At 46.4% G+C, this 17,623-nt stretch overlaps 1 protein-coding gene across 1 annotated transcript; it reads right to left on the reverse strand.

The window, feature by feature from the left end:
• Positions 1-6,560: 6,560 nt before the first annotated feature.
• On the reverse strand, positions 6,561-17,317 carry LOC144128785 (E3 ubiquitin-protein ligase TRAIP-like). The gene is made up of 5 exons (XM_077662487.1): positions 16,746-17,317; positions 15,765-15,878; positions 13,844-14,074; positions 12,627-12,711; positions 6,561-6,958 (listed from the first exon to the last, which is right to left on the reverse strand). Exons 1-5 carry the CDS (start codon positions 17,231-17,233, stop codon positions 6,758-6,760), a joined length of 1,119 nt encoding a protein of 372 aa, XP_077518613.1. The 5' UTR covers positions 17,234-17,317; the 3' UTR covers positions 6,561-6,757.
• Between the last annotated feature and the right edge of the window lie 306 nt (positions 17,318-17,623).

Consider the following 17,623-nt stretch of genomic DNA (forward strand, 5'->3'; position numbering starts at 1 on the left):
GCGATCAGGATAATTGAAAAACGACAGCGAGAGAGAGAGAAAAACCCTACATTTAAATGCACAGATTTTAGGCGGCATGAAGTTTTCTGACACGGTACTCTGCCTGGAGAAGGCAATTGGGGATAGAAACGCGGAAGGGGAGGGGCACAAAATTAAAAAGTAAAGAAGTAAAATAATAGAAAAGAAGACTAACAATGAAAGGATAAAAATAGATGGAAATTGAATTGTGGCTGAGGAGCATCAACGAGTAATCTACAAGATACAAAATAGTGACGTGCAATATATGTGCTACAAAGGGGATGAGTAAATTCACTGCGCGAAGAGTGCATAATGGTGAGATTTACGGAGATATTAGAGTTTGTCGAGTAGGCCAACTGAGTCTAAATAGGCAAATAAAAAGTTGACTGCACGCCTCTGCTTCGTAAAGCAGGCTAAGGGATTTAACACACAGTCCACTGTTAGAGGCACTTGGGTGAGCGCCTGCGTACCATCGAGAGAGAGAGCTCGGAAGCGGCGATAGTGGCGCGCACGATGGTCGTTGAGATCGCAATGACCGAGATAGCTGTCGACCGCGCTCTAAATACTTGATCCATATACCATTCAAAATGAGGGGCGTGCATATTCGCAAACAGTTCCGAACCTTGGAGAACCGTCCGAGCGCCGTCTCGAGATCGCAGGGAAACTCGCTTCACGTGGCGAACAGAAAATGACGAGGCCACGTGTCGATGATATCCGCCGCGGTGGCTCAGTGGTTAGGGCGCTCGGCTACTGAGCCGGAATACTCGGGTTCCAAACCGACCGCGGCGGCCGCGTTTCGCTGGAGGCGAAACGCTGAGGCGCCCGTGTGCTGTGCGATGTCAGTGAACGTTAAAGATCCCCAGGTGGCCGAAATTACTCCGCAGCCCTCCACTAAGGCTTTCTTCTTTCACTCCCTCCTTTATCCCTTCCCTTGAGACAGATACTGCGCCATTTCATTTCCCCGAAAACCAATTTTTTTTTCGTGTCGGTGGCTATAAACAAGCACACTGATATAAAAGCACAATATATATGTAAAGCTTCGTGGAAAGCCGTGCTGACGGGCGGCGCAAATCTCCACTACATGTCACTTCACATGTAGCCTATGTAGCAACTGCGGCCCGTAAAAATCAATTTTTCACCTTAGCGATGTCTGCCCTCATTCGGACTATGAACGTGAAACGGCGCCTGAGCGCACGGCGTACGCTTGATGGCTTAATTCGCTTCATGCTCCTGTACGAAGAAGCAAGCGCACCGTGATCCGACACGACCAAGACGTCGACCACTCCCAGCAAAAGTTCAGTCTCAACGGGGCCAAGGAAGACGAACTTACTCTGTTGTGTTTCCAGAGTTCCTGCCCTGCCAAAAAAAAAAAAAGAGAGAACTGCTTGTGCCGCACGCAGTACATCCGAATCATTGAACGCCATGTAGGACCCAAAAAGTCTTGCTTGTAAACTTGAAGGTAGTACTTAATAATAAAAAATGCAAAAATATTAAATACAGGTGCCACCACTGCCAGTTAGCAAGCAAACTGCAGTGCGTAAAGGAAGACATTGCGAATCCCTGAGGCTAGGCTACATTGCTATTCACTTCCAAGCGGTGATCATGGAATCCTTTTCGTCCTTGATGTCATGAGTTTGAATCAAGAGGCGGGACATAAGATGTTCAATTTTTAAACTAATTTTTCTGGGCATTAAATGCACTTTTTTGTGCTGTGGAACAAACATCAGCAGGGCCACAGTGAGCCTGTAGCGCCACCTGGCAGCGCCCTGTTTCGTCACGCGCGAGGAAGACGATGGACCTTAAGCGCGAGCCGATCAGAACGCTAGAGGCGCCTTGCTGGCACGGCAGCTACGCTCTGGGACACTAAAAAAAAAAAAAAAGTGGCCGCACCGCATCTGGATCCTTTGTGCGCCACAAGCCAAACAATCTATTATAACTAATAAAATAACTATATGCACTTTCCGCAGCAGTGTCCTTTTAATGGCATCCAGGCAGACCTCTCCTGTTTCATTAAAGTCTCTCCTCCTCCAGAATCTCCGCAAGTCTCAAAACGCAAAGCACCAACACCGTCTATGGGCTTCTTCACAGGATGACTCCCGAGCTAGTACCAGAGTATTCCGCCTTGTGAGGACTTCAGAATCACAGCCATGAAGCAGATACCTCATTGTGCATGGGCTGTCACTACACAGGCTGGCATGCAGAGTTGCACCGAAGACGTCATGGGGCTAATGTCCAAGTGGCACAAAGGTGGCCTGCATGCAACGCTGCACCTGAAGCTGGGTTCACTTCCCACCACTCGCCAAGGACATCCCTCACGGCTTCTAATTACTGCAGCTAACATTTTAAAGGGACACAGAGAACTCAATCCAATTATTGTTCTTGGTAAAAATTGATTCTCTGGCTGTTTACAGTTATTTTGACCTTTGTCCGGCAGCAATTTACTGAATAAGCAAGGCCTTCAACTTGAACGAGCATCCAAAGATGACATCAGAATAGTTTTATCCGCAGCTCAACTTGATTTTCTTGATATGCTCTTTTGAAGACTGCATGCTTGTGCTCTTGATGTGTGTCTGCTAGGAAGTGTTTTGTTAGTTTTCTTTGCCGCGACCACAATTTTTTTTCTCTTTGTTTAAAACCTAAATTTTGTTATTTTGATAAGAAGCATGTTAATGTTGTATTTCTTTATTTTCTAAGTGTGAAAGTTTGGCACGAGTTCAAAGCTTTGAACTTTCACCTTGTCTCATTTTTTGCTGCCATAGTAGGAACAAAATCAGTCCTGTGTTTTTTTCCCCACAAACTGTGACCTCGCTTAATTTCTTTGCACAACCAAATTTCTGCACATGTTAAGGTGCAAACATTGTCGTTTTTGTTTCTGTGATTCTTGAACAGACAACCCATGATTATAATGCTTCGTCGAGTCCACCTTTATCTTCTGCGGAGACTACATTATGCTGCTGATTGCTGTTGCCTTTTCATTTTGCATTTCTTCTTTCTGGGAGGAGGGGGCTCGTCAAGCCGATTGCCCTGATTTTTCTGCATACCTCCCCCATCACTATGATCGAAAATAAAGGTATAATTATTATTAATAAAGGCATTACAATAAAAGATGCATTTATAGCTGATAAAACTGAATAGAAACATTTCTCGCCACTCGATTGAAACTCGTGACATCGTTACCGAAAAGGAACTGTGACCACCGCTTTTGAAGTGAATGGCCGTGTAGCCTAGCCTCCAGGATCCGTGCCCAAAAGTTTTGCGTCGACGCATGCAGTTTACTCACGAAATTTGCTGGTAATGGTGACGCCTGTGTTTCGGTCTGTTTGGTCTTTTCTAGCTTATAAAAGCTCAGTCTTCGGAGAGTGGCCTTTATATGATTAGGACGTGATACACTCTAAACAGAAATGAGTAAAAAGAGAGTAAGCTGTACTCTAGCACACTCCCTTTTATAAAACTGTGTGCTAGAGGACAGCTCACCCCTTTTTGCTCCCATATAGGCGTGTCCATGTTTAGAGTGTACCCTATAGCGGCAAGAATGGCCAAGAGCGTTTTGAAGCCTGCTTTGTAGATGGCAAAAAATTTGGATCAGCTTCCTCGCGTTCTCTATGCAGGAGCCAGATACTGAGAATTTCATTAAAACTTCTTTTTGAGCAAGTTGGTGCATATCGATCTTGTAAAATATTTTAGCGCAGACGCGGGCCATGAGAAAGACGACACACACACACAATCGTGTGTGTCGTCTTTTATGTGGTCCATGTCTGTTTGCGTTTTTACAAGATCGATACTGAGAAATAGGACGAAAATGCCAACATAGAGGGTGTTTCAACAAACTTAATTGTGCACCGGTTTTAAGAAATTACAACGCGCTGAGCGAAGATTTAAATGGTGCAGAGTAGTAGGCAGTCGTCTTACCCAGCTTTGCGTATTTTTTTGCCTTAGTTATTAAAAAAGAAAATAGATGAAATTTTCTGGTTTCTCTGTTCAAAACTTGCAGAGAATGTTGAACAATGCCCATTTAAGTAAGTTTTTCTTCGATATCACATTAGCCTGGTGTGTTTTCAATTTTATCCGCGAGATTTAAAAACTGGCACGTGACTGCGCTCCTGCGATCAATGAGAGCACTCTTGAGCGTTCTCCGATTGAAGGAACTTGGTTCGGGAAGGCCAGGATGAAATAAATTACGGGGGGGGTGGGGGGGGGGGGGGCACTTAAGACTACTTACGTGCTGTGAATGCGAAAACATTTGCGTCTGATCGTGGGTATAGTTAACTATATTTGTTTACTATTTAGTAACTAGCACAACTGTCTCAAAGGCCTTTAGGGTAAAGGCCCTTAGGTCAAAGACATTGAGTGAAGGCCTTTATACCAAAGGCATTTACACTAAATGTCTTCACCCTATAGGTCTCTGACCTAAAGCTCATTGGGTGTCTATGTATACACTAGGCCCTCTGTTGACTCTATCAAGGTTGCTTTGGCAGCTGTGCTGATGAAACCATTGTAGTTTTCGGACCGTTTCATCTGGACAGCAATGCTAGGTTTCATTGCCGATGCACCATAATTTCGCATTAATAAACAGGCCACCGGTCACAGGGATCATCCCAGGATGAGCGCGGCCACTTTGCTACATTACAGTCATGATGCTGTAGCTGAAGCGTGTTCACGCCACCGCCATTTCATGGCATAGTACACGTTTCTTGCAGCTGCGCATGCGCGTGCTATTCTCCTCCACTGGTGGGCTCAGCATTGCCATGTGCTTTCCATTCGCTTCAATGTTTCCTCAGTAGTTTACGACTTGAGGCCTCGTTCGGACTTCTTTGCACTGTAAAAAAAAATCCCAGCTCGTGTGGCGAAAGACATCCGGCAATGGCATAAGCTCGAGATCACACACACGTGCACATGTCCATGCGTGATCTATAGTCACCGTATGCTGACCCACGGAGAATGCTACCCCATTGTTGGAACAGGCTCAGTTTAGCTAACTTCTGTTTATACGAACAAATTTCTCAGTTGAAAGATTGAATTTTACTGTACAAACAGGCCGGAAGCTCGATGTTGACGGAGCTATTACAGCGAGCGCGAATTAGGTCTGTGGAATCGAGCTATCAGTTGGAGCACGTCCGAAGCCTTTCTCGCGGTCTTACATTGAAATTATTGGACATGTACCGATGCTGTGTAAAAGCCCGATAAATCTAGCAGGATCCAAACTTAGCGCTACTTGAGCCTCTTAAAAACTTTTTTCTTCCTCTAAGCATTCGCCATGTTCACATGGGACAGCGTTGGCAGCACGCTTAACAGATGCACAAAAGACGTGCACACGATGTACTAACACTAGGTGGGAAAGGGCTAGAAAGCTTAACAGGACGGGGTTGGATTCCGCCGGTCATCTTTCTCGACACTCATAGTCATCGGGAGAAGGAACCAGAGTCATGCTTATGCTCATTAGGCGGCAGCTTCAGTCTCTTCGCATTCACCGCGGCTTTTGCTGGAACAGTATCTTTGGTGAAACTTCATCAAAAACCGCCAATTTGCAGCAGCATGAGGCTTCATGCAATGGTGCCGGTTGGCGCGATTGGCGCAGCATTCCCACCACTGACGCGGCACCCTATTAAATACAGGCCAACTTCAACTTATCTTCAGTGCTCCTTTAACTATATACGGATGTCCACAGCCGAAACCATAGCCAAAATCTTCAACCATGTTATGCTAAATTTAGACAGGCCCGCAAAAAGCCATCTGCATCCTGCATAACAAATACAGCCCGAGCTGCACTACCACATTATAGGAAACCAGTGAGGGATTCCGGACATACAAGTACTGAAAGAACAGTGCGGTGCACCAAGCTGAGAGATATGGCTCTACTCCCAGCATCCTCTGCGACGCGTTCTACTGAAAGCAGCGCCAAAGCACCATGAGCCAGCCAACCTTCCCAGTGCGCATGCGCTAATTGGTCCCGATTCGGTAGTCTTGTACAGCGATGCTGCCTAATGCTGCCGGGTGCATGGCTCCTTCAAGGCAATCTGCGCATGCGCAATCACAGCCGGACTCTAGGTGCGGTGTGCCACCGCTTCTCTATTCCGACCATGACGCAATCACGGCGCGCGGGTGGCGCGGGCTTCAGGGGTTCTAGTTACTCCGCTAACGGTAACAGTAATGCGGTACAGGGTATGCTAAAGGTGCACGGTATGCTCTACCGCAGCACCGTTTATTCCCATTGCACCATAGCGGCCACCTTTATGGCGGTGTGGCAAAACTGGAGTGGTTTACATAGAATACGATTTATTTGGTTCCTTCGATTCAGGTCTCAGAATTTGCCAGCTTGAAACATGGCACTTGAGGGCCTAACGAGGGGGGTCTCAGTGTTAGTTGTAGCAGACTGTGAATACTGTGTGGCGCCATTGCGCAGACGCAGAACGCTCGGAGGTAGCTTTGTGCGCCTGCTATGCATAGCGCTCGAACTGTGCACCGCATTGGGATCGCATTTCCGGTCTGCTATAACTCAACACAGAACACAAGTGCCCTTGCTGAAGTCCACAACCTGTCCGGAATTCTTGAGGAAAAAGTTCTGTTATATAACTGGAGGGCATGTACAAACTTTGACGAGGTAAAGCAGTACGAAGGCATACCGGGGTACTTTAACGCACCAGTGATAACATGCTAGCTTCGATACCTCGCAGTCAAAAGATATGAGCTTTGGAAAATTATTTTTACAAGCTTCGATATGTAAGAAAAGATGAGGTTGGCCTTAGAGTCGCTTCAGAGATGGTTTTGATCCGACGACATGTTTTGCATGGCCACCTAAACCATTGTAGCCTGTTCTGATGACCGACTTGAATGAGTCGCTGTTGGCAGCTGGGCGAAAGAAGTTTGTTTTCTGAGGCAGGAGTGGTTCCCTTGTGGGCGTGGCACCATCTACAGCCTTTGAGTGCCAAGCAGAGGTCACAATCTGAAACGAAATTAGTTTTGCTCAATGTAAATGTAAAGGCACACTTTAATCTTACTAAATGCACAGATCACGTGACTAGCCGGAATTAATAGATGCAGGCTTTACACGAAACGAAATAAGGTAGAGTGCTAATTTCAATCCCTTTTTCATCTATTTATGCTTTGCTACACCAGAAAGCTTTTTTAATGTCTGCGTGAGCAGTCAAAACCTTCTTGAAATTGAAAATTGGTTGTTGGGGAAAGGAAATGCAGCAGTATCTGTCTCACATCTCGCGAAATCTGCGAGTAAGGGAAGGGATAAAGGAGGGACTAAGAGAATAAAGGAAGAAAGAGGCGCCGTAGTGGAAGGCTCAGGAATAATTTCGATTACTTGGAGATCTTTAACATGCACTGACATCCCACAGCACACGGGCGCCTTTGCGTGCCTAGATAAATGGTGAAAATTGACAACACTGACGTTCACTCCTGTTGGGTTCATCTGTGAGCAATTGCTATTATGCAGATGGGGGGGAGGGGGCATCACTCCCCTCCCCTCCCTTGGATATGTGCCTGATCTCTATCGTGGGCGTCAATAGAGGTTTTAGTACACCAGAGACCTATACTGGATCGCCGGACGCCTCCTGCGCATGCGTAGTGGCCCTGCCTGGCCTGTCCGGTAATCCGGTATACGTCTCCGGTATGCTAAAAATGTCTAATAGACGTTTTTAGCATACTGAAGACGTATACCGGATTACTGGACGCCTCCTGCACCCAAATAGGCATAAAAATAGGCATGCAGGAAAACATTATTGAGGTGTTTTAGTCTCACCCTGCCATGGCAAAGGGGTACGTGCATATGTTCTTGTCTGCTTCTTGTCTTCCGAGCGTAAAGGAGCAGTAGTGGAATGCTGATGAGGCTTGGTCATCTTAAACCCGAATTTTCGTGTAGCAAAGAAAAGGCAAACGATGGCGCGGAAATCCTAACACTCGGAGAGCCACTTGTTATACAGCGTCCGGAGTTTCAGTTTCGAGTTGGTGGCGGACAATGTCTCTTCTCATTGATGGCAGGTGATGTTTATCGCTTTAAGTGCCATTTACCTTCTAGACGTGCTTTTAACCTAACTCCATAGCACAGCCATGTTTCAGCTGCACAGTGCAAGAGAAACGACTGACGAGAACGACGAATGCTGCAGCACACGTGACATGTGCTGTTAGAAGTCAACTGTTCCAAGCACCACGAATAATAGCCCATTCAGGCATAATTTGCTACAGCACGATACAGTACATGTTACACTCGGTTGAAAAAGCAGTACCATACCTCTCGGAGGCACACCATCGGCACCTAAACATAATTCGGTACAGTGGTCACTGCAAAAGTGGTGAAGGTTTCCACCTATTCTTTCTAAAATTTATCCCCCACTGTTGGTATAACTTGGGCTTAGAGTGCGGCAACGTGCATCACTATAAAGAGCAAAATTGGCGACACTAGCACGTGACGACACGGCTGAGCAGACGAGGCTCCGTACGTGCTGTATGTAGCGACGTCCTGTCATCTGCTAGTGTCGTCCCTATGCGATGCAACGAACCCTTATTTTTGAAACATCTTCCCCAAAGACTGCTTGTCTCCTCATGCAGTTGACGGTGCAACAGGTAAGCACTGTCATGGAAAAGACGAGAAAGGCAAAAAGACGAAATGCTAAATGGAAAACGAAAACAAATTGAAAAACCGTGCTGAGGTCCGATTTCATGCACTGCCAAAGGCTGACTTCCAGGACAAGGCCACTTACTTCCGGTGGCTTTACTTTCGGGCGCCCGATGCGCCATCCAGCCCCATAGTGGAGATCAGTGTAATACTCGCCTAATAGACGAAATTCGACCACGGCAGTCGAATTTCGGTGGAGGTGAAATTCTAGAAGCCCGTGTACTGTGCGATGTCAGTGCACGTTAAAGAACCCCAGGTGGTCGAAATTTCTGGAGCCCATCACTATGGCGTCCCTCATAGCCTGAGTTGCTTTTGGGTGTTAAACTCAATAAACCAACCAAACCTGTATACGTCTCAGCTAATACGTCTCAGGTATTCTAAAAACGTCTAACAGGGTACCAATCTACGGGAATGCGTCTTCGCAAGATGGGCAGTGAAGCAAGGGGACCGTTTTCCGCGACAGCTGACAGATTCTGTGGCGTCCCCGCCCGCTTTTAAGCCTCGCCGTTCGACGCCTGTAGACCGTCTTATTGGTACCGAACTATCCAACGAAATTAATTTCATCAATCAGTGTTACTCGCCGCGAAACTGGCCTACAGGTGGCGGCAACATCGCTCCGCTAAAGTGGACGGCTAGTTGGCGGAAGGCGAAATGCAGTACGCCAGTGTTATATTTTAGTTTACAGTGCTCGCATGCTGTGCGGCGTCAAGGCGCGGTTCAGGTTTCCACACTATTCCTCACAACCTGCAACAGCTGCCGGCTCGCATCGAAATGAGCGAGGAAGAAGGATCGCGGAACTTCGCTTCGAGCAGTGCGGCGAATTTCTGCCGAAACATGCTTGCTGAAGTTTAACAGCGCTCCAGCGTTACATAAAAAAAAAATCCTCATAGGTCTCTCAAAAGAAGTCCGAACTGCAGAGACTGGCATGCAACCACAATCAATTTTTATGCCGAGCGTTGGGCATAGCGGGCCCAATGGGTCTTTTTCAAGCAACGTCCTGCGCATGCGCATGAACCTCCTCGGTTGCCATTTTGCAGAGCATGCTCTCCAAAATCGCACGGCAAAAAAAACTGATATCACTCATATTTTTTCACTTTTTAATCCACGGCATGTCCTGCAAGATGGCTGATGAGCTTGCTGCTCACAAGGTGTTTTCTTGACCAATATGCATGGCTAGCATTTCCTATGTCCACACAGATATGCACATCTTCCCTGTGCGTACCGTCCTCAAACGAGGGTATGTGGTCTCGTTCTCAAGTGTCCTTCAGTCTGGGATTAAGCGCGTTAAGTGCAGTGCTAACACCGTAGTGCACGACAGGCGTGCCCAAAGATTAAAGGGTCCCTGAAAACGGTGTTCGAGCTTGGCTATAAAATACTTTCATTACGTAGAGTACATGCCACCGAGCATTCATGCTGCATACGAGACTTCAAAAGCGAGCGGAAAATCTGCAATACACATTTAAAAATTCCCGCTTTCGAATCTCGCGGCGACCAGCGGTACCAGGCTTTCATGCAAAACCTGGCCTATGACGTCATGTCATACAAGTGACGTCGGCAGCTGGGGGTTATCATTGGTTCGCCCAGCCAACTCTTTCAGACGTCAAGCAGCTAATGTGGGCGCGGCCACTTCAGCTGGTCAGCCTCCGCCCTCCCCGGGAATTCCCAATTCCCACACATGTTGGCAGCAGGTAGGGAGGGGCCCCACGATGGGCCAAGTGGGTGGGGCTGGCGGAGGTTTGGGTTTTGGTTATTGAGGAAAGGAAATGATGCAGTAACTAGAGAGCTTTAGTTTCACGTACATGGAGGCTTCACGTACGTAGAGCTCTTACGGGTGACCAGTGCGCATGCGCAGAACGCAAAGGGTATGCGCGAGTCTCACGTACGTACGTGAGATTCGGATTTTTACGTTGCGGTCTTTGCGTTGCTTGTGTACGTAGCGTTGACAAACATGGCGGCGCCCTGCCCGCCGCTTCACGGCGATAACAGCTTCGTCGCTAATCCCTCGAGGCGATATCGTGTTCTAAACTGTTGTATTCGCCTTCGATTCGCCCATTCTTACCCTCGCATAAGGTTTCAAGCGACAAATAGCTTTTGTTTTTCAGACAGAAGGGCGATTTTTCAGCTGTTAAGCCTGACAAAGTAGCGTTGGTCGTCGTCATAGCAACCGTCTCGCTATGAATGGCTTGGCTTAAAGACTTGTCTTGGATGATTTAGGCTACAACCAGTGTCTGTGTTTCTTAGTAGATGGCGCTAGTCGTAATGCGCGGCGTGTTTCGCGTACGTGTAACTATAAGGGTTTCAAACCACCTGCGTGCAGGCTACGTAGACTTTTCACGTTTGCGTACGTGAACCCTCTATGTACGTGAAACTAAATCTCTCTACTGTCATATATCTTGCTGGACACTGGAACCCCTCCATAAGGGAGGGGAGGAAGGTGGGAGCGATAGAAGGAAGAGGTGCTGTAGTGGAGGGCTCCGAAATAACTTCGACCACCTGGGGATCTTTAACATGCACTGACATCGCCTGTGCATTTGCCTCTATCGAAACGCGGCCACCGCGGTCACGATCGAACCCGGATACTCGGGCTCAGTAGTCAAGCGCTCTAACCACTGATCCACCACGACGGGTAGGGCCGGCGGAGGAGCGCTGACGTTTCAGGTGCAAAGACACGGAAACTCATATTTCGACAGCATATAATTCAGCTTCCACAAAACACATTAGAAAAATTCTTGATAGAGGATATTTGTGAACCGGCGTCCTTTAACGTCCTAGGCATACCGCAACTTTATTGAGAGCCCCTTTCACCCGCCCTTTAATCATGCACAGCTGCTCTCGCTAGACGATCGCCAGCACTGTCCAATGCTTGCACGGCCATTAGACACATTTTCACAATGTCTGCACAACAGCTGTGAACCTCCGGCTTAAGATAGAAAAATGAGCTTTAGGTCATTAGAAAAAGATATATATTTACTTTTTAACGGCGTGGTTTGTTAATAGCAACCACTGTTGAGACGAGTGCAGTGAGAAAAAATCGAGTGCATAAAACAATACTTTTCTTCAAGTTGCCTGCTTGCGTCACGTTTTCTGGGAACACTATACTGCAGCAATAAGAGGGGTGCTTCTGCAGCATTTAAATGAAACACTATTCTCAGTAAATATGGTGGCATTTTTGGCTCCAGTGAATAGTTTATATAGAACCGGCATTGTGAAAAAAACCAAAAATGATAAAAACGATGCATATTAGAGGCTAAATAGCTTCATGTCTAATTGACAAAATGAAAGCAAATCCAGAACATCTGTGGATCACGCATATTTAGTTAAATGTGCAAAATTTCTTTGAGCTGCTCTAAGTAGTTTAGTTTCCGTTGTTCAAAGTCACCCGTCATCACGTAAGCGCGACCTGCGAATGTCCGGGCAATAAGCTCCTAGACGCATTTTCCGTGCGCCAGTTTTTGTGGCTGGAATTCTGTCTCCAGTTTTCTGTACTACACGATGCAGCTGACCACAGACATGTGTGGTATCAGTGGATAGTGTGCGCTAAGAGGAATCGTTTCATATAAGTGGCACGCTGATGCCATAGACTAGTGTGTTGTAGAAACGAGTAAAATAGACTAGGTGCGGTTGGTCACCCGTGGTGACCGGCAGATGAGCTCCAGAGGTACACAGTTGGCGGGATGCCATTCTTGCAATTAACTGCGCTGCGTAATACACACGCAGGACCAGTGCGGCCGTGCAGTCTGGAGTGTGCCTTGCAGACCATGACGCATTAAAGCCATGCACAGAGAATCTGTTTGCACGCCACACTGATATATAGTGGCCCAATCTGCCTTTTTCATACGGCCACTCCCCGCAGGCGCGCCTCTCCTCATATGTCCTCTCCCGAGCTAAACCGGTTGAAAACAAAACCGTCAGGTTCTACTGCGCATGCGGAGTTCACGCTGGCGGCAAACAGTTATTCAGAATCCTTAAAGGCGGTTCCAAAGCTTACGCGGAGTGCTGGAGACGCAACACCCGGAGACGGTGTCTCCTCTGGATTGGTCAGGCGTGGCCGCTTCATTCGCTCAGGCGCTGGGCTGTAACATGGGATCGGAGAGACATCAGTGTAACAGAGAGCCAAGGCCGGCATGCCACTACCTTTTCTTCCAGCATCGTTTCAGTGGGTCAATGAACTTTCAAGAGAATTTTAACATGAGGTTTCAGTAATAGCTCGGTACTCAAATTGTAAAGAAAACTCAATAAAAAGAGTCATCAAAAACTGTGAGGATGTGTCGTGCAAACTCAGTAGCCTTCGAATTTGAGCTCCAGCACCGGATTTGATGACTATTTGCATTGAGTTTCCATTACAATTTGGCAATCAAGCACAGATGAAACCTATATTAAGCTGTAGTTATGAGTCTGCGGACCCAGTTCAATACATTCATTTTAAATTTTATTGAGTTTTGATTAGATGCAACTGAGTGTTTTGAACCATATGCTGTATTTTTGCACTGAATATTTTCCTCTCAAGGCGCACTGAAAAATATGAATACTATGTCTCCGCAATACAAATGATCAAGATACTAAATACACATGAAAGAAGCCGACAGTTACTGAAACCAAGGAAATCACTGGGGAATGCAGCGACTTTTCTGCTTTTAAGGTGGCATTGATTAGACAGAGAATTAGCTGTGTAATTGTTTAGACAGAAGACAATTTCATAGAAAGTTGAAGAAAAGACAGCCACGCTGCCGGTGCTATCCGAATCCACAACCTCGGCATGTTTCATGAAGTGAGCTACCAAATGAGCTAGCGTGGCGGCTGCCTCCTTTACTGCATTTGAGAGTACTTGTGCTGCACATCCTAGCTTAACCTTGATTGTGTTTGCCAGCATCACACTCAACCACAGCGGTGGACACAGAACTTCGTGTGGTATCTCAAGTGCCATGTAGAACATGGCTGAACAGTGAGGACTGAATGGCACATAATCACACAGCACAAACAAAAGTTTTGACAAATCCCTTTTCACCCTCTTCTTAAGAGTAACAAACACAAAATGCTCATGGTGCAAAGCAGCTTCCCGGTTGTCTGAGCATGCTGAATGTAAGCAGAATGCAAGTTATTAATCCACAAGGTTCTATTGGACAACCTTGGAAAATATTTTCTGACTGCAGTAGCAGATGGAGCCAATGGTGTATCCCATGCTCTGAAATAATGACTGTTGCTCACCTTTCAGCAATCAAGCCATCTTCAGCACTTCTGCTTGAGGAAGCACAACTCTTTTCTGCCTTGAGTTCAGCCCTGTGTAGCATGTCCTTAAGGTGACTCACATCTGCTTCCAGTGTGCGCACACGGGCTGCTCGTTCTCTGCTCAAGACCTCCAGGTAGGCCACCCTTTTACGCAGTTCAAGAGCCTCCTTGTTCAGCTGTGATCTGTTGTCTGTCACAGTCTGCAGCTGGCTGTGGCGTGCAATGAAAATACCAACCTATGACGAGCTGTTTAGTGAACTCAAAAACAGTAAAAATTCACATAAACAAATGAAGCTTTCTGCAGCCATCATGCTACGAAATGAGACAAAGTAGACTAAATGCACAACATGAAACTTCAGGACCCTTGACCACGTAATGCTGCAGTTATATTATCGCCCAACTTTAACTGTGCTCAGCAGGAAATTTTAAAAATATATAATATATTAGAGTGCATAAAAAGAAAAACAATGCACTTCCTGATGGAAAGGGAATAAAAAGAAATCAGCACTCATGTCATCATGTCACAAGATTTTCAACTGCACACTGCTACAGGATAAGCATTGTTATCAGCATCAGGACATTGACACCAGTGCAAGCATCATCAAAACTTTCCAGACGGTTGTTACTTAAACAACAGCAGGTAATAGCTTGTGCACGACATAACTCAGCTGCATTACATTTCAAGCAACCGCTATCATATACAAGCAACATTTGTGTCATAGCAGCCCGAATCTGAAAACCACACGATTATAAGCACCACATTGCCCATAAGCATGCATGGGAGACTGCCCTGCTCAACTGCTCCACACTGCAGTCCTAAAGGGCTCTAGTAAAGCGGGTGCGAGATGGGGCCTCGTCGTGTGGTGTCCCGAACTAAGGATACCGACCATGTGACGGGGTCTTCTGACTCCCAAACTTTCTTTTGAGCATTAAAAAAAGTCTTTCACCACCACCACAAGCATCTGCACCTTTTTGATGATGTATTTTTAAGAAAAAACAGTGAAACACTCAACTAAACAAACTCTGATTTGAAGCACACTCAAAAACATCAGTACCCTGGCCAAGTACAGCTGATCTAGAATTTGGGGCTATGAAGGAGAATATGCGGAGGACCTTGATCGGAGCTAAGTATTGCCAATGTACAGTATGGTCCACTGTTAAAGGGAACATGCGATCGCGTGTCGTTGGCTTTCCACGAGACGCTGCTGCGGAAAGCCGGAAAGAATGCCGCGCTGATTATGGACCGGAGTTTTTTCGGCATTCTGTCCCCTTGCATGGATCTCATTTTTCACACCCACAACGCATCGATTACCTCTTCTAGCTGCTCAATTGGCTTTTTCCATTCTGTGGTTGCGTTTCGTGCGAAATAAGTAACATTTTCTCCGGACTAGATTATCCACGTGTGAGTGCCTTGATTCATATGCCACTCAACGCGTACTGTACACGTTGAATGGCATATGAGCCAAGGCCCTCACACGTGGATAATCTACTCCGGAGAAAATGTTGCTTACTTCGCATGAAACGCGACCACAGAATGGAAAAAGCCAATTCAGCAGCGAGAAGAGGTAATCGATGTGTTGTGGGTGTGAAAAATAAGATCCATGCAAGGGGACAGAATGCCGAAAAAAACTCTGGTCCATAATCAACGCGGAATTCTTTCCAGCTTTCTGCAGCAGCGCCTCGCGGAAAGCCAACGGCATGCGATCGCATGTTCCCTTTAACAGTGGACCATACTATACAAGCATATGTAGCACATACATAATGCTACAGGGAAGAATGATGCAGCAGCCTGTAGAGTAATTTAAAGTACATGCACAACACTTGGCATTTAGTAGTTGATGACATGTTAAAGCAGCTGCAAGTGCAGTGCTAATAATACGACAAAATGACCAAATCTTACCGTTTTACCAGACAGCAGTATGTTGACAACTGCTTCACTGCACCAGGAGCATCCACATATGACTTCAAAATCTCATCTGCTTCCTTTGCGTTGCTGTCAATGAGCTTTCTTATACTAAAGAAAAAAAGAAGAGAAAATTTGACATTTGCTGCTACACAACCTGGGCATTAACATGCACCACCTCAAGCAATGATCTCGCTGACTGACTGCTGGTGGAAGCTCTCTGAAATACACGGTGACACTGACATATGTTTGTGGGGGATTTCAAGGGATTTTTCATGAGTGCCTCGTTTTCCTCTCTCCTCAACATACCTCTTTCCAGAGCTAAAATTTTTTTTCTGGGATATGTACCGCCGCCCGCAGACTTGACAAGAACGCTCAAGCGCGTGCCTTGAACTGACATTAGAGAGTTTAGCTGTTTAGCATTGCGCGATCCGCAGTGGCATGCGCCACTGCGCATGCGCAGATCGCCCTGGTGACGACAGATAGCGCCACGCGCCCGTCAGCTGCGTGCGCGCCAGCCGCGTCGGGACCAATCAGCGTGTACTCAGCGGTACCATGCGGTAGCGGATCACGGCATATCACGGTATCGATGGCAACAGGCCACCAGTTATCAGCCGCCGCAAACACACCGCGCAGCATTGGTCTCGAAGCCAGCGGCCAGCGCTCAGCGGAGCCGATGTCTGCATGTTCAAGCCATGCGATCGAGCGTTCATGTTCAGTCTGCGGGCGGTGGGTCATTTTTTTTTTTTTACGAAAATTTAAAGCAGAAAATTGTGAACATAGGGCCCATCGAACCGCCCACTTCAAACGTTGACGATAAATTCGCCCCTGTTTAACATGCATTTTCCCCTTGCGTTTACTATTTTCCTGCTTTTCAGCTGCACCTGTGACTAGTGAAGTTGGTGTTGCAATATATGGAGCCAATCAAATCCATGTGGCTAAAAAGAGTTGCGGCTACAGTCACCTCCGCTGTCTTACCTTTCATAACCAGTCACCTGAGATCGTAGGGCAACATTTTCATCATAAAGCTGGCGCTTCTCTGTTACTTCCTTCCTCATGGATTGTATCTTAGCTTGCAGCTGGGCTTTCTCGCCAAGCGCGTTCATATATTTGTCTTTAAACTTCTGAACTTCTTCCTCTCTCTGAATGAGGAAGGCCTTGAGCGTGTCGGAAGCCTCCTGCAGTTTTATCTTCTCCACGTTAGCCGCTCTCAGTTCAGCCTTTGCGTCGTCTAGCTTATTCTGAAGGTCACCTACGTCTATTTCTTTAGTCTCAGACACGTTGAAATACAGCTTGAAGACTTGCTTCGGACGTAATGGCTTTCTGCAGGCGGGGCACGTCTTCGACATCTCAGTCCAGTGGAGGAGGCACATTTCATGAAAAACATGGCCACAGCCAGTTGCATTGATGTTTTCAAGATGCTCACTGCTAAAATTGTCCATGCAGATACTACACGTAAACTTCATTTTGAAATATAGAACCGAAAGCTGCTAACTAAAAAAAACGCGCGTATTCGTTCCATGCTCACGACGTACCGCGTTTGGTTTATGTTCATATTTCCCTGTGAACAAAGTTGCTTGAGCGCCTTGAGCATGCATCGGTTTTCCGCTGTATTTGTCGCTATTTGTACTATTCAAAAGTAAGTGATTCTCAATAATTTAAATTCGCAGATAACTAAAATTCTGTTAAAATTATGGGGAGTTCACATTAAGGAAACTCTTTCAATAAATTGAATGTTGACAGGATCGACGGAAACAAAGCTTCAGTTCGAATGATCGAAAGTAATGAGATATGATGCGTATCTATTAACAGCTTAAAAACAACGGTAATTAAATCACTAAAAGAATTGACTTTTA

This window comes from Amblyomma americanum, chromosome 4 (assembly GCF_052857255.1).
Source record: "Amblyomma americanum isolate KBUSLIRL-KWMA chromosome 4, ASM5285725v1, whole genome shotgun sequence".
Taxonomy (NCBI): Eukaryota; Metazoa; Arthropoda; class Arachnida; order Ixodida; family Ixodidae; genus Amblyomma; species Amblyomma americanum.

Coding starts and splice junctions, on each gene's coding strand:
- LOC144128785 (XM_077662487.1), bottom strand. CDS start 17,233: ATGAAGTTTACGTGTAGTATCTGCATGGACAATTTTAGCAGTGAGCAT. Junction 14,075..15,764: donor TACTGCTGTCTGGTAAAACG/GTAAGATTTGGT, acceptor TGCACGCCACAG/CCAGCTGCAGACTGTGACAG. Junction 12,712..13,843: donor GATGGCTTGATTGCTGAAAG/GTGAGCAACAGT, acceptor CCCATGTTACAG/CCCAGCGCCTGAGCGAATGA.